Below are 27,771 nucleotides of genomic sequence, written 5' to 3'. Positions count from 1 at the left end.
TCATGAATCATGTCAACAAACAGATTTCTCACTGTTCTGACAGGGAGATGGATGGGAGGAGAGGAAGGAACACCAGATAAGAAATGAGCATAAATATATATACAATTGTAAATGAATAATATTGCAATCCCTAATCTAAACACAAATTAAAATGCACATAAACATAATAATCTACAATCACAATGTTTAGCACTGACTGTGAATAAGGACAGTAAGAGTTTTAAAAGTTATAAGTGTCATGTCATGAATGAAGAAGGACTAATCTTAAAAGTGCTATCCCATTCCTTTTATACCATTTGGAACTCTCGCCAGCCTTTCACCCTCAACCACTTCACATAAGTGAGGGTGCAGCGCCTTAGGAGTTTGAGGGCTTAGGGCGGACATTGGAATTGGGCCAGCTATGGGACACTGAACCCAAACAGGAAAAGAGTATGCCACCTTCCCATGGATATAAAAACCTCATTCGCCACTGCTGTTCATTAGAGCGACCTGTAAAAACAGTAGGGCGGAAATGCGGAAGGCACGCTGCCACTCAAAGTGACTACTGGCCAATCACAGCGCATCTTTTCCCGGGACGTCAGAATCTTTGCCTTCAATTCCTATATCCAAACGCACCCTGGATTACGAAAATACCCACCCCACCTTCCTCTGATTGGCCTACCTAGATCATGCTAGGCCTACCAAAATTTGTTTCTGTGACTCAAATGGACGCTTGCCCTCCCACCCGTGATACAGACAGCCTCAGAGGCGTCTACCTTTTGTCTGTCATTTAATCTTGTATGAGTTGTAAAACCCCAATTTAAACAAGCCAAAAGCTTTCTTTTTATCATTTTAGTTTACCTGCAAACTGTACTGTCCCGTACCTTTTCCTATGCAAAACTCTAAAAGAAAATCTTCAATTAATCAAACGTTTCTATGTGCACCAATCAATAATGATTGGTGCATGTGAACATAATATTATACGCCACACCTCTACCCTGACCTAACTTACCAAAACCCTGATCTGCAGTTATCACTTTTGTATCACATAATTATCTTCCAGGACCTTTTCTTGTTTCGTTTTGTCATTTTCCATGCATCAAAAAAAGAGATGCTAAACCATTTCATTTAGGAGCCATAGATGCAAAACATCAAAGCAAGCACATTCTTCTCAATAACAGTCAATCCAAAACTGGTTTAATACAACAAAGTGTGATCATTATGTCAAAATGTACTAAAATCATATCAAACTAAGTTTTCTCAAATTTCGCTCACACCCAAATAACATAGGAACTCTGAACATACTGTCGCACGTGGCCACCTAGAGGCAGACTGATGAATAGAAACATAATGTCTTGTTATCCACATTTTGTGTCAATAACTAGCGTCTGGCAGGCTTGGGATGGATGAAGACTTTGACTGCCTTGCTGAAGGGGATGGTGCCCTCTATGGTGCCCTCTGGTGGTGGAAGGCTGTCAGTGCTGTCGCCCCAGGCTGGTTTCGGAGAGGAGGGGGAGGAGGAGGAGGAGCTGTAGGCCAGGAGGAGGCTCACCTCAATCTGACTGGGCTCTGAGGATGTAGCATAGGAGGGAGGCTTTAAGTCACTTAAGCTGGGTTCAAACCTGAAGCTATTCCTTCTATTCTAGTCGCTTCTATCGCTTCACTTTGGTCGTGCAGGTTCGCGTAGGTTAAAAAAATAATGTCCCGTAGGCTCCCGTTGGAATCAAGGCGAAACACCCAGAAAAAAGGGAGTCCCAACTCCAAAAAACAAAATCATGTCCGTGTCTCCGGACAACATCAACCAGCTGATTGGCTGTCAGGACGCGATGGGTGGAGTGGTGGTGAACGAAGGTCGCTTCAGTTGGATTTTTCCAAGTGGGGCGAAGATACCGATGCGACCGTTCGCGTCATTCGCGCCGCCCCTTTCGGATTGTTTGCACCGCCCCCAGTTGCGCGTCGTCTCGTCTTTGCATTCACTTTGTATGTAATCGCGTCGCTCGGACCATCCAGATTTGGACGCAGCTTTATAGTTACTTTACCATGGATGGCCAGAGCTGAACAAGGGCTGCACAAGCCTATATTAATATATTAATGGCTTAAGGGAGGACCGGCTGGCCGGCGGGCAACGTCAGACTCATCATGCTTATGTCACTGTCAACTTTCTTGGAACCTTGGTTCATTCTTGCGAACCGGCCACAAACCGGCTTGCGTTTCCACCAGATTGAACCACAAAAAACAAGGATGTTGTCGAAAAGTGCCCTATGACTCAGCCATAACCATATAAGGAGTTCCCAGTGCGTCAATCCTTTTCCACCAAAGATATACATTGTACCAATAATCAAGTAAACAGAGCAGGTTGCACCAAAAATGCCATCATGATCTACAAGCTCACAACATGCCGCAGCACACGCACAGGTGTGTGTGTGTGTGTGTGTGTGTGTGTGTGTGTGTGTAAGATTGTAGGTGTGTGTGTGTGTGTGTGTGTGTGTGTGTGTGTGTGTGTGTGTGTGTGTGTGTGTGTGTGTGTGTGTGTGTGTGTGTGTGTGTGTGTGTGTGTGAGTGAGTGAGTGAGTGTGTGTTCAACAGACCTGTCCATGCGGTGTGTGACAGGTAGACCTGTGTGATGAGTCTGTGTCTGTTGGGTCCAGGCTTCCTGAAGTCTCCAGGTTTGGGTTGGATAACATGAGACTGACCATCTGGATACAGCACCTACACACACAGAGTAAGTTTTACTTTAAACATGCTGTAAATGAAGGAATTCCACATTATGATGCATGCTTATCTTAGATATAGAAAAGGAGTAGAATAGATAAAAACAAACCTGATTAATTAATAACACTGAAACTGTAACCTTCTCTACCAAATGGAATGACATCAGAGTGTTTAAACTGCAAAAAAAATAAAAAATAAATCTGGGGACCCTTTGAATCCCCTCAACAACCTCTGGGGGTCCCTGGACACCACTTTGAGAACCAGTGCTGTAACAAGTCATACATCCACATATGACTTGCTTGGGATTTTGTTTGGTGTAGAAGTGTGATGGAATAAAAGCCTAGCAGCGGTTTCGGGCCCCCAGTAGTACCAGCGATGAGAACCACAACTGACCTGGACTTTGACTGTATTCTGTGGGTCCTGCACGTGTTCCAGCGTTGCGTCGATGTCTAGCGCCACCACCAGGCCAGTGATGAACTTCAGAGGGTTGTCCGACTCTCCCGTTGGCTCGATGATGGTCGCCGTCGCCCGCTGGATCTGTGGGCATTGGGACACAGTGTAAAGGCCCATTGTGTACCGCAAAGCTTCTCAAACGTTTTTGGCTCGGGTCATCCCTGTAAATAATCTTTTCATCCACAGCACCCTTGGATTATTATGGTTACTTACCTTACATTGATGGAATATTAGGGTACATAAATCTTTCGCAAGATGCCACAAGGACATTTTTGAGGACTATTTTACATTAGGACAGTGGGGCGGCATAGCTCAGGGGTAGAGAAACCGTTATTAGAGCACGAAGGGTTCCCGGAAGGGTTCCCAGTTCGAATCCGGGCTCCCCCTGAGTTAATGTCGAAGGGTCCTTGGGCAAGACTCTGAACCCCACATTGCTCCCGGTGAGCAGGTTGGTGCCTTGCATGGTTTCCTCCGCCACCGGTGTATGAATGTGTGTGTGAATGGGTGAATGTAATGCACAATCTCTGTAAAGCGCTTTGGATAAAAGCGCTATATAAATGCACCATTTACCATTTATTGAAAATAATTTTAACCACTTGAACCCCAGCATCCCTTACCGGGGGTGGGGGGGGGTGGGGGGGGGACATTCACCAGAAATAGAAGATCTACAAGTTTACAACGCGTCACATTGTGATGCGTTGTAAACTTGTGCTGTAGATCGTCTATTTTTGGTGAAGAGATTTGATGTAGATTGACCCACTTTGAGAAACCATGGTGTACTGTGCACTCAGTCAGCACCAAGTATATGTATATGGATGGAACCATAAGTCTGCGTTCATTTTGTCTGTCTCGTTGTGCTCATTTTTCTGAGTGCTCCGGTGGTACCTGCTTGACGCGGAGCAGGCTATATTGCAAATGAGGGCCTGACCCTCAATTACAGGTATATCCCAAAAAAATTGAATATTGTGTAAAAAAGCATTGCAGATGCCATAGCACCCCAAATCATAACTGACTGCAGAAACTTCCCACTGGACTTGAAGCAACTCTGACTTCAGAAGGTTGACATTTCTCTATTATAAATCCTTGTTTAGAGTGGTCTTGTGTAATATTGTAATATTTTGAAATATGGACTTTTGGTATATGAGCTGTATGCCATAAAACAAAAATCTAAATTTTAACGAAAAAGATTTGGAATAATTCAATGAATGTGCAATATATCTAGAATATATGAAAGTTTTAAAAAAAAAGAAAATATGAAGGTTTCAAGAAAATTTTCTTTTACACAATATTACATTTTTTGGGGGATAGATCTGTATACTCAGAGTTTAAATAAAGGTTATGAAATGAAATACCACTGGAACTCCTAGGCGATAATGTGGCCAGTGGAATTGTGCAAGTTGGTCAGAATATATAAAACACACCTCCCCCGACTCATTTGTTGTCAGAACAACCTTTAACTGGGAACTGCCCTCTTGGAAGTATTGCTTGACATCCATGTCATAAAGGACCCATGGAAGTATGTGAGCAGTGAGGGTCGCATAGTTTGAAACTGATTCATTTACTGTGCAGAACATTTTGTTTCATCAATGTATTCATTGAACCCATGCTATCCAGGTAGTTTTAGGTGCAGATGATTCCAGTGACTGTGCAGTGCAACCTTTTAACCATGTATCCAAAATAAACGTTTGCAGCCATTCACGTTCGTTCCTTCATACAACTAACCTGTTGGGGCAGCTGTAGGTGCAGCAGGCCGCTCTGTCTCAGTGTGGTCTGGAGGATCTTGACCTGCTCCACTGGCTTACTGGAAGACAGCCGGGGCATCACCTCCAAAAGCTTCTCCACAAAACTGTCCTGAAGGTAGGGCAGCTCCGTCACAAATGACCTGCGAAAGTGGTTGGACAATGGAAAACAGGACAGTTCTTTAACTAGCGGAGAGACAGAGCTGGTATCCATGGCCTCATCTTACAGACCTGAGAAGAAAGTGTTAGTTTAAGCACAAGTGTTTTCAATGGAGTCAGAACGATAAGTGAAAAAGATAACTATAATGATAAGGATGTGAGCATCCACCATGATGAATGATAACAGCTTGTAAACATGTTGGATTTTATCATTGTTTCTATCATTCATCAAATGGTTCCGACAGTGATCCTAACGATCGTCACCACTGTCATAGTTTTGGTGTGAATGGCCCTTAAGAGAGAGAGATTACCTTTGAAAAGAGTCAACCTCCTGCATAAACCTCTCACAGCTGCTGACGAGAGGGTCCATCCTGAAGAAAAGACAGACAACATGAACATCATTGAAGACCATATTCACATGACCTTCCCCAGTGAAGCTCAAGTTAGGGAAAAAAGTTTGAATCTTCATTTGTAGCCGTTTATTTTTAAGGTGTCGAAAAAGGACACCCGGAGGACTGTGTGTTTTGGAGGTGTGTGTACGTCTGTGTGTATTGTGTATACCAACCCTCGCCTGGTGCGTGCAGTAAGGATCAGCTGCAGTGCCTTGGCCTGGAGACGGACATGATGTATCGTTGCCACCTGTCGGCTCTCCAATCCACCGTACAAAAACTCCAGTTTATACGTCTCTTCCAGGATCTATACACACACACACACACACACACACACACACACAAAGAAATGTACACACAAGTTGATACATAGACACGCTGTGAATACACACACACAAGCTCAAAATGACACCGACAATAGGAATAAATGACACAGTTCAAATAATAATTCGATCACAGGCATCTTGGTGGAAAATTGTAATCACAAGGCCAGCGATCCTTCTGAGGGTTCCAGAGGGTCCACAACAAAATGTGTTACTGTAGCATCTGCTATTTTTCTAAGACTTTTGAAAAGTTTAGAAAATCAAAACTTTCTCTTCTTGATTAATTGAATACATATGACCACAATGGAAACGATCCCACTGGGCTTTTTGTGTCATCCTTTTAGCATCATTGTATAATCGTACCACTGCATAATACTAAAGTATTCAATCAATCTCAAATGGGGGTCCCTGGCAGAAAACATTTTCATATCAGGGATCCCCCGACCCCCGGCCAAATGCATATCAATTTTGGGGGTCCTTGACATGAAAAGGTGTGAGAAGCGCTGCTGCTCTGACCTGTCGTGCTGCTGACGTGGCCGTGGCGTTCTGCTTGAGGCACAGAGGGACGGCCATGTTCCACAGCCTCTCCTGCAAGGCCTGAACACATGTGGAGCAAAAGGTATGAGATCACAAATGTAAGCAAACATTCATAACGATCAACGAATATAACGCCGCCGTCGGGCTGAAGCCTCTTATCTCCATATTTTAACTTGCAGTGTTTTTTCATTGGTTAACGCCCTACTTTTATCATACTACAGTGTCACACAAAAGCTTCAAATGTACCAGATCTACAAGCTCGAAACGCAGCGCAAAGCAACATGTTTTGAGCTTGTAGATCTGCTACTTTAGCTATTTTCTCATTTGAATCCTGATAAGTAACAGTTTTGGACGTATGAGGTTTCCAGCCGTCAGGGACTTTAGCACAAACCAAAATACTAGATCACAGACTGAACACATACATACCAGATCAATATTTAAATTAACTATTAATATACAACACACGTGACGTAAAAATATTGTTGGAACATCAATCTCACTTTGGTTTGAAGGGAAATGTACTGTATGTATGTTTGTATGAATACTTGAGGTTCTCCCGTGGACACCGCACACACGCACGCGCACGCGCACACACACACACACACACACACACACACACACACACACACACACACACACACACACACACACACACACACACACACACACACACACACACACACACACACACCCCCCTCTTCACAAACCTGCATGAGCAGTAGCTGACAGCGGAGGTAAGTGGCACAGAAGTCAGCAGCTCCAGCCAGCTCCGTCTGTAGCTCCCCAAGCCGCTGGAGGTCTCTGACACACAGACAGACAGAAACACAGACGGGTGGCGTTGCAGAGTTACATAGTGCTGGGCCATATATCAAGTTATCCACTGTGATAAGATCAACGTAAAATGCAGCGTCCGCAGGAAGAACATTTATTTAACTGAAGACACAGGTAAAAATCCCACAGAACCAGGAACCAGGAAGAAATGAGAAGAGATAAGGAATGTCTGCCTTTGAGGTGGAGGTGTGGAGTTTCATCGGTGTGTGCGTGCATGAGAGAGACAGTGTGTGTGTGTGTGTGTGTGTGTGTGTGTGTGTGTGTGTGTGTGTGTGTGTGTGTGTGTGTGTGTGTGTGTGTGTGTGTGTCTATTATGTCTGTGTGTACCGTTTTTTATGTCTATTATGTCTGTGTCTATCAGACATAATAGACATGTCTGCAAATCTGGTTTATTGGCTAAATTCACAAACTGTCAACTGAACGAAATAAATAAATCATACAAGAACAAAGTAAATAGCTCAACATAAGTAATATTTGTAGTGCTTTTTTTTATTCAATGCTAAATGCCACTTTCACTTTCAATTATTCAACTTTTAATTATACCTGAAAACATCTGTAATCAACTGCAATCGACTAATCAAGGGCTTATATTTAAGCCTAACTAGAAGTTTGTTGACTGTGATTAGAGCACTTAAAAACATGGCTAAGTCTAAGGAATGGTCAGAAAAGTTCAGAGAAGAGTACGGTTTTGAGCATAGTTCACAAGTTCTAAGTCAAAGGAACAGTGGCTACACTAATAAACCTACATTTCAGAGGGGGTTGAATAATTTCAAGCACAACGGTGTGTCTACAGTACATGGCTGTGTTTCCTTACCGGATGGTGAAGTCCAGCAGCTCCTGTGCTCCAGGTGCCTCCAGGTTCTGGATGGTGCTGACCCGGTTCAGGCTCTGCTGCAGGAACAGCTGGGCGGACTCTACAGAACCCGACTCACTGCTGGAGTCCACCGCCTCCAGACCATGATACACCTGCTTTCTGCCCGGTAACTGCAGGAGGAGGAGGAGGGAGAGACCAGAGCTCAAATCACTGCTTCTAATTTGAACAAAGTGTACAATTAGGAAAAGATTCAGGTTTGGTTTAGAATTAAGAATGTACAGAGTTAGGTTTATGGGTTGGGGTTATGGCTTTGGCCTATGCCTGATTTAGTTGCATATGCATACCGTTGTCGCGTGACGACAACCGCTATTTTTGGAGTGCGACACCAGTGTGCATACTACAACTAAGTATAAGCCAGAATTTCGCCATTGTACTACATCGCTTATTCGAGCTACTGACCCTAGAAATGGATCCCCCCTCCCCACCTCTACCACTGGTTAATGGATTGAATAGTGACTTTTGACGGCTACAGCAGATGATAACGGTAACCGGAAATGATCAGCGCTCGATAGATAAACCTGCCGCCGTCGCCGCCGTCTCTACAACACCAGAAGCTCCCTTCCCACGTAGTGGCTGCAACGTCTGCTGCGTATACGCGTCGCCATGGGAACCAAAGGTTTTGTAAAAGGCGTGGGAGTACCCGTCGCCGACAGCTGGTTGCTTAACGATTTTGACCGCTACGGCGATTACGTCACAGAAGCCGTAGTCCCGCCTCGCGTCGTGGTTGTAGAAACGGGCTGCTTAAACTGCCTAATAACACCAGATTACAGTAAGAAAAGCACTAGTCCGACATTGGATCTTGCTGTTTGTATGTGTGTCCTCACCCTCAGCGGGGGTACCAGGTATGTGTGTATGTGTGTCCTCACCAATGTGGGGGTACCAGGTATGTGTGTGTGTGTGTGTGTGTGTGTGTGTGTGTGTCAGACTCCTCACCCTCAGCGGGGGTACCAGGTGGGACAGGCTGTCTCTGAGGTAGGCGTAGTGTCTGAAGGTGTGGTCAGAGAACAGGGCCGGCATGGTGGGACAGGACTTGGCTGCATTGAACACCAGCACCAACACCGCAATGTCTGGGATCAGCAAGCACGGTCAAGGACGGTTAACACATTGAGATCTACGGACCCATTCCCCCTAGATTCAGCATAAACATGCGGATGAATTCTACCATTATGCCATCAAAAAGAGCCATCAAAAAGAGTGACTCCCTTCTTCAAAACCTCCATTCAAGAGCACCTTGCAACTGGACCTAGACAAGTCCTCTGTCTTGATGAATAGAATACACAGGACCACAATGGAAACAAGCCCTCAGGGATGTTTGTGTTATCCTTTTAGCCTTGTTGTATAAACTGTACATCTTTGCACTTTTTGCAAACTGTTGATTAAGTGTTAGTTGATTTATTTAGTCTACTGGTTAAGTTGCTCAAGTCCAGAACAACATGTACAGCACCCCTCCTGGCCTGGGATCCCAAAAAATAAACCAACCAAAACACTGTTAGGGGTCTACGGATGGCACTCCGTCCAAACAAAACTTTGGTCGCAAACAAGATATCTCAAAATAAACTACTGTCTGGATTACCATGGAAATTTGCAGTGCACCGTCATTCTCCCCAGACGTTGAACCCCACTAGTTTTGGTGACACCATGACCTTTCTTCTAGTGCCACCATAATGCCAAAATTCCCACTTGCACATGATAACATCTCTCAAAATGTATTGGGCGGATTGTCGTGGAATTTGGAGCAGCACAACCTCTCTAGTGGCAGATTGCATGTAATTTCTGTAATTTATTTTGGTACTTATTCAAGCCAATGTTTTCACTTTTATCTAGCTTACGTTGCACATTATTTCCGTAGATAAAATGTTCCTGCATTGTTTTTAACAGCAAAGATTATAACATCGATATAATAGGGGATCCGCACATCAGGAGTATATGGAGACAATGGGTTGTTTTGCGTTTACAATGAACACAAACTAGATCCAAATATTTAAAAATGATAAAGCAAATTAGCTGTGTGTAGGATACAGGCTGGGTCGTCCATGTCGGGTTCTGGTGTGTCAAAGTAGGGGTGTGTGCTGAGCAGCTCTGGGACCAGGGGCAGGACCAGGTTCGGGTGACGCTCTCCCACAAACTTCAGACACCTGGAGGAGAATTAGTACGGTAGTATCAATGTGTCCAGACTAGGGCTGTCACTCTTATGACGTATTACTTGACGATTAATTGTCACACAAATAATGAACAATTGTGTTTTTATCATTGAACATTATGAATAAGGCAGATATGACAAATAACCTAAATATTATGCATGTAACAAATTATCATAAACTGATTAAAAAAAAAAAAATTATTATTGCGATGCAAACAGCAGAGGGTGCAATCGAGACAAAGACAAAAAAAGAAGAGACTACAGGATCTTTGTAAGAGAATTGATTTAAAAATGTGCTACTACCTGTATATTGAAAAGATAAGAGAAAACACAGTATTGTAAAACATATATATATTAAAAAAGTAGAACACACTGGTTTTGTGTAAGATAAATAATCAGCCATTTGTCTGTAAAATAATTTTGTGTTTAAAAAATCGTGGTGCGAGTTGAGTAAATTGTTACAAGCCTACTAAATATACGAAGAAATGACTGACATATTTAATAACTTTATACTAAAAAAAACTATGTGGAAATAGCCGATCTACAGATCCAATATATCTCATATTTCCACATTTACATTTTTAACATGAAAACGATGATTGCAAAATAATCAGCACTTACTTCCAGACGGAGTTGCGGTCGGTGGGATACTTGGTGAGGTTCTTGAGCAGCTCCAGCAGGGCCAGCTGGATGCACTCTTTAGTGGAGACGTTGGTGTAACACAGGAGCTCATGAAGAGCCTCCCTGATGTCACGAGACGAATCCTGGAGACACACAAACCCAGGACACATACTAGGACTGTCAAATACTTCAATATGTAATGCAAATTTAACTTTACAAGTCACTCAAAGCATTTGCAGACTTTGAGTTATGTATGGGCAAGGCGTTCCTACGACTCAGTTACAACACACACACACACACACACACACACACACACACACGGTGCAGCTCCAGTCGTTGTCATTGACAGAGAGAGGTTTTTCTCCGCAGCCGTGAGGCAGGTCATCGCGGGCCTCCAGCGAATGCTCCGCGGATCCCAGGTGTGACCGGTGTAATGTTTCAGTTTGTATACCCAAATACTTTTATTGGTTCTGAATAGTAGGCGTGTATATCACAGTCAATTTGTGTTGGGATGAGTGAAAAGAAAGGTCATGCTGACACCTGTCAGAATGCTCGGAGGCAGCTACTGTAGTGCTAGATAAGCCCATAGCACTTACCGTAGCACTCGCCTATCCTCGATGAACATACATGAAAGCTAGATAGCATTCTTAGGTTTTATATAAAGTTTTTACTGATTAGGTGCTTGGTCTACCTACGTTATTTTTTATAGATTGACGTTTCTATGCATTTGATGTATTGATGTTGATGTATTACCTTGCTTATTAAATGCCTAAATTGTAAATGATAGACAAGATGGACCGAATGGAAGGGGAGTGTTTGTTTTGTTTCACCCTCAACTGAATAAAGAATGGTTTTGTATGACCTTTTTACATCACTTGAAAACAAAGCAGGTGCACTGACAGCGAGGCCAAGCCGGTCAACATGTGTGTGTGTGTGTGTGTGTGTGTGTGTGTGTGTGTGTGTGTGTGTGTGTGTGTGTGTGTGTGTGCGTGCGTGCGTGCGTTTGTATACCTCCAACACAGCCAGCACCGTGTCCAGCTGGTCTTCTCGCAGTGTGATGTGAGTGGAGATCTCTCTCAGCGCGTGGATGGACTGGAGTCTCACCTCCTCGATCTCATCGTTGAACATGTCCACCAGGAAGTCCAGGCACTTCTCAGCAAAGCTGGCCGACGAGCGCGCCAGAAGGCACAGGGCCTCCACCGCCGCGATACGAACCTCTACACGGAAGATGGGAAAAATGTATTTCCTTTTTAGGCATTCAGCTTAAAACAAATCACAATCATGTAGCTGACTAGCATTTGGCTGTGAAAATAAATGTGAAAATATCGGTTTTGCAGGTAGGTCTCTCTGCAAGTCGGCGTCATAAGAAGCTTGCTCCGTCATACAACGACGTTGCAGACCAAAAATAGCTGATCTATAAGCGCTCACTGCAGATTTTTGGGTGTTTTTGGACCTGTACATCGATGTCACAATGAAGGCAGGAATGATCCCAATCGTTCACATGAATCCAACTAGGGACACCATGAACCAGCCTGTAGAGTGGGTTGGTTAAGTTAAGAGTTAAGAGTCTTAGACAAACACATATTAATCGTACCATACATCTCATCCTCGAGGCCGTGGACGAAGGCCCCGCAGGCCCCCGAGGCCATCAGGTTAACATTGTTGGTGTCCACCCTCTCTTTGGGCGCGTCGTCAGCCCACTTCCTGCCCGAGGAGAACTCTCCAGAGGTGTACAGCTCCTTGGCACGCTCATGGGCCGTGCGTTTCCTCTGTGAAGAAGAGCCATGTGCATAATAAACAACCACTGAAAGGTCTGGGTAGACAAGTTTAAGACTAAATGTAGCCTTGCCAGGCTTACTCATCTGCGAAGAGAAAAGCCTGGTGACAATATGAGGCAGAGACAGTTCTAGGAGGTGGGACTGAATTTTCCCGGAAGTTGTCTTTTTTCACAGTGCGTGTTCCTGCAAACGTATTCCCCGCTGGAAAAAAATCTGGTCTATGTCTCCTGCTCCGTCGGTTTCGCAGCACTTCCGCTAGAAATCTTGGAACCAAGCGGAAGACTCATATTGTGACCAGGGTGGACTAAATGCAAGGAAACAAAGAAACTAGGAAGGTGCAATTCTGGTAAACTGCAGGTGTGGTTGCACTGACGCGAGTCACGAGTAATCCGCTGGGAAATTAATTCCCTCTTAACATTTATATTACACATTGTGATGTCATGTGAAGCCTGACCAATCCTGTCTGATTAGACATTATATATTGTCCAATCAGAAAAGGGACAGAATAAGTCCATTGAACACAACAGACTTTGGGGGTTTTGGGGTTACAGAAAATATTACAGAAAACTTCCAATGAACTCAATGTACTTTTGAGATTACAGAAACGTTAAATGAAAACAGGTTTACTTTAAGTTTCATAACATTTCTCTGACTTAGAACAATAGTCTGGTTGCCTATAGCAACCACACTAATTATCAAACACCACAATACCAGCCGGTAACCCTGTAGGGCAAAACAATGCCATTGTCAGCCAATACCAATATTTGTATAATGTGTGCCAACTCTAAATTAACATGTGTATTACTACAACTATCCCTCTCTGTCACCACTGATCTCTGTTTATGTGTGGATCCATCCTACTCACTCTGAGGTCAGACATCAGCTTCTTGTCCAGTGTCTGCTCCAGGAAGTGAGGGCTGACTTGCAGCATGGAGCCCTGCACACAAACACACCTTGTTTTAACTTGTTGTTGTTGTTGCACTGCCTCAAGTATAGTTGTGCCAGTAATTATGCCTATGACAATTATTACATAATCGTCTAATCGCAATTATTTGACATAATCACAATTAATCGCCATAATCGTTTCCATGTTGAAAATTTTCATATATCATATCATATCATATACATTTTCAAAAATAGTGTTAATAGCAGATCGACAAGCTCACCGTGACATGTTGTGAGCTTGTAGATCGTCTATTTCCACTATCAATGTACTTTTTTAAAGTACTTTTTTAAAGTTGTCAAATATGTCAGTCATTTCTTTGTATATTTAGGTTATGTGTCATATCTGCCATGTGCAACTTCAACGCCTACAAACCAAACAGAAATATAATTGTCAACGACAAAAACATAATTAAATCGTTAATCGCAATTATTTGAGTGACAATCAATCACCATGTAAAATGTCATAATCGTGACAGCCCTACCAGTAATAATGTGTGTGTGTGTGTGTGTGTGTGTGTGTGTGTGTGTGTGTGTGTGTGTGTGTGTGTGTGTGTTTGTGTGTGTGTGTGTTAGGGTTGGAGGCGGTAACCGCCGTACCGCCGTACCGCGGTATACCGAGGTCTACCGCGGTGTCAGTGTGCTTACCGCGGTAAAAAGACAAAAAAAAAAGTCTATTTTTTATTGGAAAACAAGCGAGTTTTAAAACGGGGGAGAAGCGAGGACCGCATGCGCTCAATGCCGCTCTGCTCTGGGCCGTGTACCACACGTTGGAAGCCACATACGTCACTCAGTCACAGACCCTGCACACAGTGCACATGCAGGGCAGGAGAGTACGGAGCACAACTCTTATGACGGAGCAGCATAAACTTTCTGTAATCCACTCGACACAAGGATGTTAATACATATCTTGTGTTTTTTTATTCATACGGATTACTGGCTGAGCGCGGGCCGCGTGGACTAAAACCGAAAATTAAACTATTTTACTTTTTCCATCGCGTCGCACGTTGTGCCCCCGTCCGTCGCGTCGGCGATTTTATAACCTTTTCTGTCAAGTCTTGTAACTAAAACCTGTATATAGCAGCACTCAATCACTGCGATTTGAGAGTTGAGACGTGACGTGAGTTTACAGAATCACTGTACACGATCTGACTACCCGTCCTCCTCTGGTTTGTTCACACAGCTGTTTGTGTCTGAAAAGCCCAAGTAGCTAGCCTACGTTACTATGGTAACCCGACAGTGCAGATCTAAAAGCTCAGAACGCGTCGCGGATGCGATGTGTTGTGAGCTTGTAGATCTGCTCCTTTGAAAGCCATACCCGCTGTGCTGTACGGAGAAGTATAACTCGGGCAGTCAGGCTGTGGAGCTATTATACTCTATGCTGTGGAGAGGCGACTTTTGGGAAGATGATTGCAATATTTTGGCTTATCGCCGAACCTTAATTAATAGATACTGGGGTGCGGTAATTACCGCAGTACCGACGGTAAATGGGAAGACGGTAATCGCGGTAACAAAATGTCCATACCGCCCCAGGCCTAGTGTGTGTGTGTGTGTGCGTGCGTTGTCTCCTCACCAGTGTTTTGGCCGCCTGCACCCTGACCATCCAGGAGCCGTCACTGACCATGTGACTGATCTTCCCAAACGAGTCATCCACCATGCGGATCTCCTCATTGGACGATGGGATGGGTACAATGCTGATTGGACAGGGGACACCACAAAGCACCAATCAATACAAGGCAAAGGCAGGATGATGACATGGACAATGTCGGATATGAAACAAAAAAGTAGTATTCCTCGAATAAACGCCCTGGGAAGCAAAGGTCTTCACCACAATACTGATGCTAAGGTTTTAAGTGATTCAGAAAATATCTAGGATTAAGGGCCTTATATCTCTGCAGGATTTGGAAAAACTTGTCCATGCATTAATCTTCGGTTAAAAAGTCTGGGTTGGGTTCCAGAGGCTAATCTTCAGTAGACTCACATAGTTACTTGTAGTGGTTAATACCCATCTTTAATTGTATTCAAATAAATTAAAATATCCCTTTATAATGTTTCTTTTGCACTGTTTTCTCATCGTTTTGGGCAAACTTTTGTATTGACTCGTCGCTGAAATGTGCTACAGAAATAAAGTGTACAATTCACAATCACTGTCAGATGTCTTGTTGGCTTACCTTTCTGGGTAGAGTTGGCTGAGCACCCAAACCATCTGTACTGCTGCAGAACGCACCTGCTCATAGTCATCCTTCAGTAACCTGCAGGCCTAAACACACAAACAAATGTAATATTACCAATTCTCAGTTCAAACCTTTTTCCAACTTTAGCTTAGCTGGTGGCGCTGAATCAGAAACGTGTAGAAGTATGGAACAGTGTGTACGTGAAGGGCTGCGGTTACCTGCTCATAGACAATCTGACTTATCTTCATTCCTCTCTCGTGCACCTGCAGCTGAGAACAACAAAAAAGGCACATAGAGAATGAAACACACTGCTAAGACTGCCTGGATGAATGAAACATTTTAGGGTTTACCAGTTCATGAGAGTTCCAGACACTGTGGGTGGCAAGTAGGCGACCTACCATGGCTTTGATGGCTGCTGTGCGGACTCTGGGATCCTGGTCTCCAAAGTAGTCGCTGATGACACTCTGGACATCCCTCACAATGCCTTACAGAACAAATATAACATATATATATATACAGTATATCGTCACTGTTGGGCAGAAACCTTGTATCTTCAAGTTTCAAATTTGTACTTTTTTTTTCGCAAAGCAAAGCACTGCTTCATCACACAAGGCTGTCGCACAAAAGTAGTGAAAACAGCTGATCTACAAGCACACAACGCCAAGCACACAACGAGGCGTTGTGTGCTTGTAGATCGGCTGTTTTCACTAGTTTAAATCATTTTTAAAATATAAATAAATACAAAACAAACGGTTTTGGACATACAAGGTTTCCACCTGACAACGACGATATATAACATATAATTAACCACACAAAACCTGGCATCTTTATTCTGGGCATCTCATAATAGGTGAAGCTGATCACGGTATGCTTAATGCACGGCAAACTGGGGGGGTCCTTGAAATGAAAAAGGTTTGAGAATCTGTGATCTCCAACTCACCAGTAGATGTGCCTGGCCCCTCGTTGTCTTTGGTTAGAGGTCTGTCCACAGTGCCCAGACACCCCAAGAGCTGCAGGCACTTGTTCCTCACCCCAAAGTATGTGTCTGACAGGTGCTGAGAGAGAAAACCACCAAGAGAATACAATTAAATATAATGGCAATAGACTGATGTGAATTATGTATCGCCCAATCCCTCTATAATTGAACTGTAGCTCAAATTGTGTCCAAAAAGCAGTGCGTGTGTGTTTGTGTCCCACCTTACAGGCCACCTCTATGAGCCTCTGCCTGATGGCAGGACTGTCAGGCAGCTGTGAACCAATGGCCAACAGGGTATCCAGCAGCTGGGCAAGGACCTGGTGGGACTCTGAGGATGACATGACATGTGACCGGAGAATGCATGACTTCAAAAACCTCAAACCTCATCACCATTACATCTGTGAATTAAGTGGAATGCGCATTGAGTGACCTTGACCTTTTTTATCCCCTTCACTTCCGACTTAAGCACATGAAACCAGGCGTCCAATGGGGAGATAGTCGTTGAAAATTGGAGATCTACAAGCTCACAAGCTATCCAGGGGTGAACAACTTTTAAAGGGGATCGACGCCATTGTTGCTCTGCTAATAAGCCTTTCCAACCTATTTAGTACTAGTTCAAAAAAATCAAGACAGAGGGGAAAAACAAGGAAAAAGCTTCATAGTGTTAGTCTATGGGACGAGTGGTGGAAGGAGAGGTGGACACGGAAGCGGCTATCTTTGGAGTGGATCGTTGCGAGCGGGCAGAGATAATCTTTCCAATTCCAGGACACCCGTGGACATCTTTGGAGGGGTCCCATGAGCAAATCGAAGCGACGCTGAATATTCTAAAAACCTCTGAAAGTGTGGCAGGGAACGACTCGAAAAACAATGTTAGCAGTCAAAGAATTAAGCTTTGAATTGTCTGTGGGCTTGTATGTTTCTATTCCCTCTATGCATGTGTCTTACTCTCAGTGCTAAGGGTGTTGTTGATGACGTCATCGACAATGCAGTCGGGGTTGAAGCCCTGGGTCTTGGACAGCCGGCCCAGCAGAGAGGCGATCTTCAGCCTCACAGAGCTGTCTGGCTCCTGGCAGAGAAGGGAAGAGAACAGCTACATCAGTTACATTACCTGTAGACAGTAAATATTCAATCTTAAAACTCAACAGTCAATTCCACTTATGAACTTTTACCACTTAAGCTCTACTCAAAAAACATTGCATTGCGAATCGTTGGTATAGGCTTAACATCAAAGACCAAACCAGAAACCACCAAATTAATTAATTAATCAACAATGGGGGGACAGACAGCAGTCATTATCAAAGTGTGAATAGTACAGTTAAGCTTATACTGAATTTAACTGTCGGACAATTAACACTTAAAAATTAAACAGCACGGGAATAGCTATTTTTTTGTTTTTTAAAGGAGAACACCTACTAACAACCGGTTAAAAAGTTTGAAACAACATGATCTGAAGCAGATCATCAAACTTCTTGAATCAAATCAAATGCTTCCATAATTTAGTTTTACATCATCACCAGTAGGGATGGGATGATAACTTTCATTATCGTATATAATTTTTTTTCTTTAAAGGATGAATTAGCTTTTGTTGAGTTGCCCAGTCTGGGACATAATAAACATGACCATGGTGCTTGCCTTGTAGTAGTGCTCCAGCAGCACCCGCACCACGCCCTCGATGCTGTCTGCCTCCACAGGCTTGCGAGCGAACAGGAGCAGGTACTGGAGGGCGTCCGTGGAGTTGGTGGCCTTGCACAGGTCAATGTGCAGTGCTGCAGACTTACTGGGCTTTGACAGCCGCAGCTTCTTGGCAGGGGCCTCATCGTGGGGTATCTGTGTGTTACATGCACAACACAACAGGCTCAAGAGTTGAGAAATAATCTCTGCAGCAAAACATGATCTTCAGCAGGGGTTGACACAAGGTTGCCCGACTGCCCGTGGCAAGTGAATAAAACGTTCAGGCAGGTGGAGTTTTCTTTCAGGTTGCCCGACGGGCAAGTGCATTTGGGGAAGTGGGGAAGCAACTGCCTTTAGTTTGCTATATCAACACAAGATGTCTGTGGTATTTATATTGTATATTAGCTATTGAGATATTTGGCATAAATGAGGCCATATTGCACAGCCACAGAATTCAGTAAAGTAAAGTAAAACAAAACTAAGTGTTAAGAGGAACGGTAATTCAAATTTTACCTATCTATAACAAATGTAATTTCGGTCAAGTCAGTGGACATGACCTGTACTTGCATGGCCCGACAGGCAAGTGCCTCTGAGACCTTAGTGTCAACCTCTGTTTACCATGTCTTTCCCCTCTATAAACCATAACAATTGGTTACATCATCTACTTTATTACAAAAGGACCCCAATTTAAACAAGCCATTGTGCTTTCTAAGGTTTAAATCCTATTAGTAGACCTTGTATCTGAACTGTGCTTTTCCTATGCCAACTGCTAATAAAGTATTCAACCAAGCAATCAAACAGGTCATGTACTGTACTGTACTGTACTGTACTGTACTGTACTGTACTGTACTGTACAAAGACAACATTTCTGTTGGTAGAAAAATAAGAAATAAAAACCTGGATGGGTGGAAAACTAACAGGACTATTAGATCATCTCATCATAATTAGCATTAACCATTAGATCTAAATGACAGTTAATAATATGTTATTCGATTCCACATCAATAACACTGTGGATTACATAGCTAGGTGACACAACATCCATAATAGCCCTCAAGCAAAACAGGAACGTTGTGTTATTCCTATCATAATAAGATAATAAGTCAAATTGTAGTTGACGTATGTTCCCAAAACACAACACAACACAACACACGTATATTGTTGTTGACATGAATGTTAGTTCATTAGCTAGTAACAACCTTTAGTAAATGTGACAGACAACTAACTACATGCTGTGTGGCTATGAATAAAACTATGTCAGTTACTCACCGTAACAGTTTTGGAGAATTCCTCATAAACTCTCTTTTTCAGATGTGCAGCCATTATTTATGAAATATGTGTCAACAAACAAGTTGCTGCTGCTAGCCTGAAGCTAGCCATGTAGCAGTGGAACTGCGATGAGTGTCCCTCTTGGCTTTCCGTAGTGTTTACGAAACGCGATTGTACCAGTGCACTTGATCTGGGATTCCTCTGGAGTTGCATTGGTTCTCAAAGTGGGGTCCTTGAGGGAGTTCCTCCAGAGGGTCCCCAGCTAAATGATAGTTAGGAACCAAATGAAGCCTTATGGTGCTGTAACTCAGAGTCTACAAATGGAACCATGTGTGTACATTGTACAGTATTTTGGGGTCTCAGAGATAGATATGCCATTAAATGGGGGTCCGTAGCATAGCCTAATGCATGCCAAACTGGGGGTCCCCAATTTTCAATTATGGTTTATTCTGGCCTGAAAGGTTTCCAGTTGCTGTAGTGCAGTGCAGCTCAATCAGTGTCTCTCAAACATTTCCATGTCAAGGAAGGACCCCCAAAACTTGATATGTATTTGGCCGCGGACCCCAATATGAAACAAGTTGGTACAGATACCCCCATAAGAGTAGAATTTAAATTATTTTCAAATTTTTCCCAAGATTTATCAAAAAACATTGTTTGTAACTTGTATATCGGCTATTTTTGAATGAGGATTTAAACGTGTGCGACAATATAAAAGAGGAACGGAATGCAGACATTTAATAACATTTTAATTATGCATTCAGCTACAATTATTAGACGCAACATGTTAGACAATTTTGTTCTGACAAAAATATATAATCGATGGTTATTTGAGCTGTAATGCAAGTAGCCTAGTAAACTGACTCCTCCCATCTTCAGTTCGAGGAAGAGAGACTGGTTTACGAGGCTATAATGCAAGTGCCATTATTCTTCATCATATTATGTACCCTCTCGATATGCTGACCAACCATGCAGATAGTGCACACAGCGCGCACACACACACACACACACACACACACACACACACACACACACACACACACACACACACACACACACACACACACACACACACACACACACACAGCTTAGTTACCTTTTTGACACACACACACACACACAGCTTAGTTACCTTTTTTGTCTACGACAACTTGTATTTTAGAAATCATGGATTGGACATACAGTAGGACACTTATACTAAAGTAAGGATGATCCCATTATGAGCCCTTCAATAAACATATAGTAACAGAATATTACCCAAACACTCAGTACACATGTACTATGTACAGATGCACATACATGCAAGTTTGACTTTTTGACTCTTCCACTGCTTTTTCATCTTGGTCATCATCACCACCAGTTCAATATGAGCTCATGGAAGTATTCATAATGGTTTAAATTAGCAAAATAGAAAACATTCCTCATCTGGAACTCTACTAGATAGTAGATAGGAGTAATATGTTAAGTCTATAATGTATGTTTGTATTGTCCTGCTAGCAAAAGTTGCACTAATGTATTGACCAATAATGCTAAAATTGTAAATAACAGCAAGAAAGTGAAATAAAATAAAGTACCATCTTAAAATGAAAAGCCATGGGGTCCCCTTGACCTTTAGTGCCATTTCCTTTTTGCAACATCATCTCCATACCCCCCAGCCCCATCCCAATGCACTAATTATAATCCTAGATTTGAGTGAAAGCATCAGGCTAATATTCTGAGTGAAATATAACTTGACACAATACCAAAAATACAAACACCATCACCAGGTGAGGCTACTACCGATCCCACTACTACTAGACAGCTGCATATTCTTGTCTGAAGGCTTTAGCAACGCCCACCCCACCAGCCACCACTTCTGAACCAATTTACAGCAGTGCGAACAGTTGGTGGATGCAGTCAAGACTCTCGGCTCGACGCGTTGTGAGCTTGTAGATCTGCCATTTTCAGCGTGCAAAAATACATTTTAGTCTGCTAAATCAACTGTAAATTTAGTCAACTAGAACTAGACTAAAAGTAAAACATTTCAGGTGACTAAAACTAAACACAATTTTATAAAAAAAAAAAAAGACTAACTAAAACTATATCAAAATGTGCTCATTTCAGGTGACTAAAACTAAACACAATTTTATAAAAAAAAAAAAAGACTAACTAAAACTAAATCAAAATTTGCTGTCAAATTTAACACTGTTCACCGGGAGCGTAGCGATATTACGACATAACATTTGTTCGAGGTCACATTAGTTCGACGCTGGCGAATGCTAACCTGGTGAAATGCTAACCTGCCGACGCTGGTGAATGCTAACCTGGTGAATGTTAACATGGTGGATGCTACTATGCCTAAACCTAACCTCAGTAAAACTATGCCTAAACACAACTCTAAAATCTAACCCTAGCCCGTAGTCGAAATAATGGGACGTCGAAAAACCGAGATTTTCCCCTGTTCACCACCAGGTGAATATGACTTTATGGAAGTAGTCGTAGCTCTTGGACAGGAAGCCCCTGTCCGTGACGTGAGGCAGGACGGCCACTGTGTAGCCCTTGCTCTCAATGTCCATCTTTATGCAGTCCAGGAGGTCCCTGGCGCTCGGCGCGGCCTTCCAGGGGCCAAAGGTCACCACCGACTCCTTGTCCGCCTCCAGGCTGTTGATGGCGTTGTCGTAGAGGCCGAGGTCCTCCTCCGTCCGCAGCACGCAGATCAGGATGGTGGACTGGCGCGCGGCGATGGCCTCTGCCCGGGCAATTCGGATCAGCACCTGGAGGTTTTAGTGAGGGAAAAGTAGAGGATAGGGATGGGATGATAAGCGATATTATCGTTTATCGTGATAAAAAACACTCACGATAATGGTATCGTGGAGATTTAATTTATCGCGATATCGTTCTCCATCATGAACTGGGTTCAATTCACCTTTTTATTTGCCGAGCTGCATATCCGGTACCACTTAAAACCCTCTATAATTGGTAAAAGCTACTTATAATATACATACTTGATATAGTCTTCTTTTCACTCTCAATCAAATGTCTTTGCCAAAAAGATATACAAGCTCACAATGCGTCGCAAAAAATGTTCCGCCCCAGTAATGGATTTTGATTATCGCGATTTCTTTTGACACAATTATCTTGATATGAAATTTTCATATTGTCCCATCCCGGCTAGTTGAGGAGTTGGTTGGTATGGCTGAGGAGGAGAAGGTACTATGACAATGTTATCCTTTTAACATAACCTTTGACTGTACTACCTGTACTGTTAACAAACCTGCGAATAAAGTAAATAAAGAAGGCACTGGAGGCTAGGGTTGGGTATCGTCGGCGATACTTTTAATGGTATCGATTCGCTGACTCGATACTATCGAGTATCGGTTCACGTAAAAACAAACGATACCTTGTTTCGATACTTTTGAATGCACCCCTTGCCGGTCGCATCTGTAACATTTGGGCCACTGAAAGTTTAATGACTGCTTTAGTAGGCTACACGCTTTACTGTGAAAATAACCGAGAATAGCCTATAATGTTTATTATTATGATAATGATCCAACGTCTATAAAATAGCCCATAGAAAAAGGAAAATAATAATAATAATAATAATAATAATAAATAAAAAGTATCGGAAATGGTATCGAAAAAGGTATCGTATCGATTCCCAGGTATCGAAAAAGGTATCGTATCGATTAAAAGGTGAACGATACCCATCCCTACTGGAGGCTGGAGCAACTTGTTATTTTGATAACAGAGTGAAAAGGCACAGAAACAAATGAGACAATGAGACAAAGTATTCAATCAATCAGTCAATCATAGGAGGTGGTTAACTCTCCCCTCTGACATTAAACCGTTCAACTCAGGCATTGTTGTACCCTACCTCAATGTTCTCCTTGTAGTGGGGGACTCTGGAGAGGAACTGCTGCCTGGACACTGACTCTCCAAACAACTGGGGGGTCTCCTCCAACTGCTTCACCAGGGGTTTTATGTCAAAGTGCACCGCCTCCCTGTGAACCTGGACAAACACATGACATTCAAATATTACATAGGTGCAACATATATTAATCCCATTAACCCTACTGTCTCTGTAGATCAGCTTTCTTCACCAAACTGTTTAAATCCATGCGTTGTTTTAAAATACCTGCTCATTTTTCTTTCAGGTGTTAAATTTCCTTGGCTATAACGCAGTAGAAAAGAAACTAGCAAGACTCTAAGACTGAAGTTGAAGAACAATGCTATATACCGATTCATATAGCTACTGAAATGTACAAACCTCCAGGACATTAGAAGTGGGAAGGCGCTCTGTGCGCAGGAACTCCAAAATGGCTCCGAAGTGTGTCCCATCCCGGTCGATGAAGTACCGTCCATCTTTGTCCGTGCGTAGTTTGGGCTGTCCACTGAACAGTTCAGCTAGCTTGGAGTCTGGGTGTTTCCTTAACGTGTTCAGAGACGTGCTGAAGAGGTGACCTCCAATGTTAAGCTGGACCACAGGTGATTGCTAAGCAGTAAAAAGAAGGTTAAGACCGACAATGCAGTTTAAGTAAATGGTAAATGTTGCATTTATATAGCGCCTTATCCAATGCGCTTTACAAATATTGTGCATTAGATTCACCCATTCACTCACACATTCATACACCGATGGCGGAGGAAACCATGCAAGGCACCAACCTGCACCAACCTGCTCACCGGGAGAAACTAGGAGTTCAAAGTCTTGCTCAAGGACTCTTCGACAACAACTCTGGCGGAGCCCGGATTCGAACTTGGAACCCTTCGGGAACCCTCTGTGTTCTAATGACGGTTTCTCTACCCCTGAGCCAATGCTGCTGTAGTAGTTCACCCAAAAGATTACTTATTTTCTATCAATTACACTGTGCAATACGGACAAAACGACAAACCTTTCTTTTTACCAATGCCCCAATACCGATAGTGATAAGCTATTTTTGCAAATTCTTATGAAGATGGCAAAACATAATATAAGCCATATCACAATATTACGCTACGATTAAAAAATCACAGTCCATTATCGTCGATATAATTTCAATATATTATTCAGCCCTGCTAAGTAGCAAGATAAGTTTGCGAATGAAGCCAGAGACTGTTCTATACACTATCCTAAATAAGATGGGGGAAATCTCAAGTTCAACTTAAAATTGCATCTAGCAATATACAGACAGACAATGTTCTTGGATCCATAAAATCAAACATACCACTGTCCAAATACTGTCCTAATCTACACAATGGTTTACTCAACCTGATAAAAGAACATTCTTCACTGCAATATCACTGAGCCAGGTGCAACACCCAGGCTGAAGGCGTATATCTAGGCTGTAACCATACTGTATGCCATGCTACTGTATATGAATGCCTGTATTGATCAAAGGCTTGTTGTTATTGTACATGGACTGATATGATATCAGACTCAGAGTAGACTAGACTAGTGGTTCCCAAACAGTGTGCACAGGCACACCTGTGTGCCTAGAGTAGACACCCCAAGGGTGTCCCAATAAAATAAAAATAAATTCATTCATTCATTCAATAAGGTATCCCACGCCTAGACAGGTCCAGGTGTACGTGCATTGATTGTGACAACCACACATATGATATGGTTTTGTTGTTTATTCACTAACTGCACCAGTGCTTACTAACCACATCAGTGCTTAATCTGCTTATAGTGCACACTCGTTTCCCAAAACAGGACAATATTATAACCCTAAATCATTTATATTTAACCACTTTCAAGAGCCAGACCATGAGATTTGGGAACCGTTTCCACCCAGCTACCACTCAAATTATAGAAGCAAAGGAGAAAGGAAATAGACAAAATAGGGCGAGTTACAAGCTCGACACATAGTGTGCTTGTAGATCTGCATGCAGGTCCTTGAGATTCTGACTTGCCCACTGATGTGCCACAAAAATTAGAGTCTAGAGTAGTTTTGTTTTTCAAACTTTTTGTGGCACAGCACCAGTGGACAAGTATCAGACAGACTGAGACTGTTATTTAACTTCAATGTAAGGATCTGTTCTATTTTTTTGATGTATTCTGATTTGAAAATAAATATTGGATATTGTTAGGAGTTAGGACAATATTTACAACCATTTCTAAAATGCACATTTATAAAGGATGTGTTATCTTCAAGACAACTCAATCCCAGTTGTCTTTAGTCTATATTTCTGTTGTCTCATTTGGAACTGCAGGATGAGTGACCCTAGATGACACACCTGTTGCTTGCGGTTTACGTAGTCCATCTATGCTCTCAGACAACATTGTGCCCAGCTAAGCCTGGTAGGCGAGGTTAGTGCCCAGCAGTCGTGGAAAGTAACTAGGTAAATGTGTTTGAGGTATTTACTGTACTTGAGTATTTCCAAAAGTTTTACTTCTGCACTCCACTACAGATAGGCCTATTGTAATTTTACTCCACTATATGTATTTGCAGACTTCATACTTACTATTATAGTAAGCGTTGAGCGTTTTTTGCAGAAATCCTCAAAACATTAAATACCTCAAAAACATTTACCTAGTTACTTTCCACGACTGCTGGGCACTAACCTCGCCTACCAGGCTTAGCTGGGCACAATGTTGTCTGAGAGCGTGTTAAAAGTATGATGTTATGCTTAGATACGCATCAAATAAACATTACTGATAGTCTTGATGCTAAACATTAATGATAGTCTTAATGCAAAGCTACATCTAGATCGTTATCTTGTTCTAGCCATGCCACAGGTGCACCTGTTCACATTTAAAACAACCCGGCGATAAATAAATGTGTTAAACCCCAAATGTTCTTAATTCTTACCGGCGGGACAGGAGAAGACTGCTTCCCAGGTGCTCTGTAGTCTGGAAGACTCATGTCGTCTTGGATCAGATGATCAGTTGACTTTATGTAAACTTTACTTGGGAAACAGATTGTTTCAACGAAGTAGTCAGGTATGGAGTGGGCGTGGCGTAACCCGGACGTGCTGCTGCAAGCGTCGTGTCGTCATGCAAGTGGGCGGGGCAACTTTCTCATTCATAAATCTGCCATATTTATAGCTTGCCAATACGACTATAACTCCATTATGGAATGTGTTCTTCGTTTTGATAATCTACTTGTTTAAGTCAATAGATCAATGTGGGAGCGAAACAAGATTCCTAAATAGCTTTGTTTGTTGTTTTACTCTTTGTATTACTATAGGTCAAGGGTCTTAAACAGGGGTCCTCAGATTTACTACAGGGGGGCCACCAAATCCTTGTGTGATAGGATAATTATTTTTAATTAAAAAACTTGAACCCTCACATCCCTAATCTGAGGAGAACTTTAGCCAAAAATAGCAGATCAAGCTTGTAGATCGGCTATTTTCAGCAAATACCTGTAGGTTTGGTGTAGAGGTAAAATTGAGCAGACCAAGTACAGAGTGAAAGGCGAAGTTTATCAAGTATTGACGATTTAGTGGCTAATTGTATGAAACACAAAACATCTAGCATAGACTAATTAATGACAGTGCTGTCAAACAAGTCGATCGAAATCTGCATAACGCATTTACAGAGGGGGTCCCTGCTTTATCTCTCTGAGGGGTCCTTGGCATGAAAATGTTGAAAACCCCTCATATACTGTAAGTGTCTGATTATATGTATGATTTTTTTGTTTGTTTTGTATGCATGTCTTGTATGTAAGTCTGAGTCTGTTGTAGTCATGACTAATTGTTGAAAACAAAAAACTTAAGTTGACAAAATGTCAATATAAATTAGGTTAACGGAGCTCTGCGTCTGCATTCAGATTTAGAAAATCCCAGAACGTATATCTAGCAGTTTAGAATAGGTCTCAGGTCATCTAGTACTAGGATGTAAACACTATTCCCCTTTAGCGATGCCCAATGAAAAACATTTATACATATATTAAAACGGGCTTGGTGACATCACAGACTTGATTAATAACTTATGACCTGTATTAAATCATCATCTAATTTAGTCGACTCGAATAGAAAATGTGTTGATATAAAGACGAGTTACTGGTGTGACCAACACACCAGTAACTCGTCTTTATATCAACACATTTTCTATAACAGGGATCTGTTTGTTTTGCCCACTAATGACCAAGTTATTCTAAATTCACAATAAAGTTGAAATGTACAACATCAATTTATAGCCATCTTTACTGTACACAAACTGAGTTTATTTTCATCTTCAAAATGGAATCTAAACTGAGAGAGACTAGGCACCAAAATGCTGCCTCAGGCCTAAACCATGGCCTAAACACA

General features: G+C 42.5%; 2 protein-coding genes across 2 annotated transcripts; both read right to left on the bottom strand.

The window, feature by feature from the left end:
* Positions 1–1,200: 1,200 nt before the first annotated feature.
* ints4 (integrator complex subunit 4) lies at positions 1,201–19,704 on the bottom strand. The gene is made up of 24 exons (XM_080731338.1): positions 19,567–19,704; positions 18,260–18,454; positions 17,573–17,693; positions 16,849–16,955; positions 16,592–16,706; positions 16,050–16,135; positions 15,870–15,920; positions 15,649–15,737; positions 15,051–15,171; positions 13,401–13,472; positions 12,352–12,526; positions 11,769–11,974; positions 10,758–10,900; positions 10,016–10,131; positions 8,930–9,063; positions 7,937–8,106; positions 6,999–7,092; positions 6,271–6,351; positions 5,608–5,738; positions 5,354–5,413; positions 4,867–5,026; positions 3,085–3,228; positions 2,568–2,688; positions 1,201–1,548 (listed from the first exon to the last, which is right to left on the bottom strand). Exons 1-24 carry the CDS (start codon positions 19,618–19,620, stop codon positions 1,361–1,363), a joined length of 2,934 nt encoding a protein of 977 aa, XP_080587464.1. The 5' UTR covers positions 19,621–19,704; the 3' UTR covers positions 1,201–1,360.
* Positions 19,705–22,004: 2,300 nt separating this feature from the next.
* On the bottom strand, positions 22,005–26,384 carry kctd14 (potassium channel tetramerization domain containing 14; the record flags this gene model as incomplete). The annotated part of the gene is made up of 4 exons (XM_080731369.1): positions 22,005–22,316; positions 23,417–23,551; positions 23,810–24,034; positions 26,331–26,384. The coding sequence occupies 4 exons, from the start codon at positions 26,382–26,384 to the stop codon at positions 22,005–22,007; spliced, it is 726 nt and encodes a 241-aa protein (XP_080587495.1).
* Between the last annotated feature and the right edge of the window lie 1,387 nt (positions 26,385–27,771).

The sequence above is a fragment of the Nannobrachium achirus genome, assembly GCF_963921795.1.
Source record: "Nannobrachium achirus genome assembly, chromosome: 8".
NCBI classification, from domain to species: domain Eukaryota; kingdom Metazoa; phylum Chordata; class Actinopteri; order Myctophiformes; family Myctophidae; genus Nannobrachium; species Nannobrachium achirus.
The sequence above is the reverse complement of the archived record's forward strand: the minus strand, read 5'-3'. Positions and strand labels throughout refer to the sequence as shown.

Bases quoted from the DNA above. Each gene is read 5' to 3' on its own strand.
- ints4 (XM_080731338.1), bottom strand. From the start codon at position 19,620: ATGGCTGCACATCTGAAAAAGAGAGTTTATGAGGAATTCTCCAAAACT. The intron at 16,956-17,572 runs GTAAGACACATG...TGTCATCCTCAG, and splicing joins CAACACCCTTAGCACTGAGA to AGTCCCACCAGGTCCTTGCC. The intron at 15,738-15,869 runs GTAACCGCAGCC...TTGTGTGTTTAG, and splicing joins GTCAGATTGTCTATGAGCAG to GCCTGCAGGTTACTGAAGGA.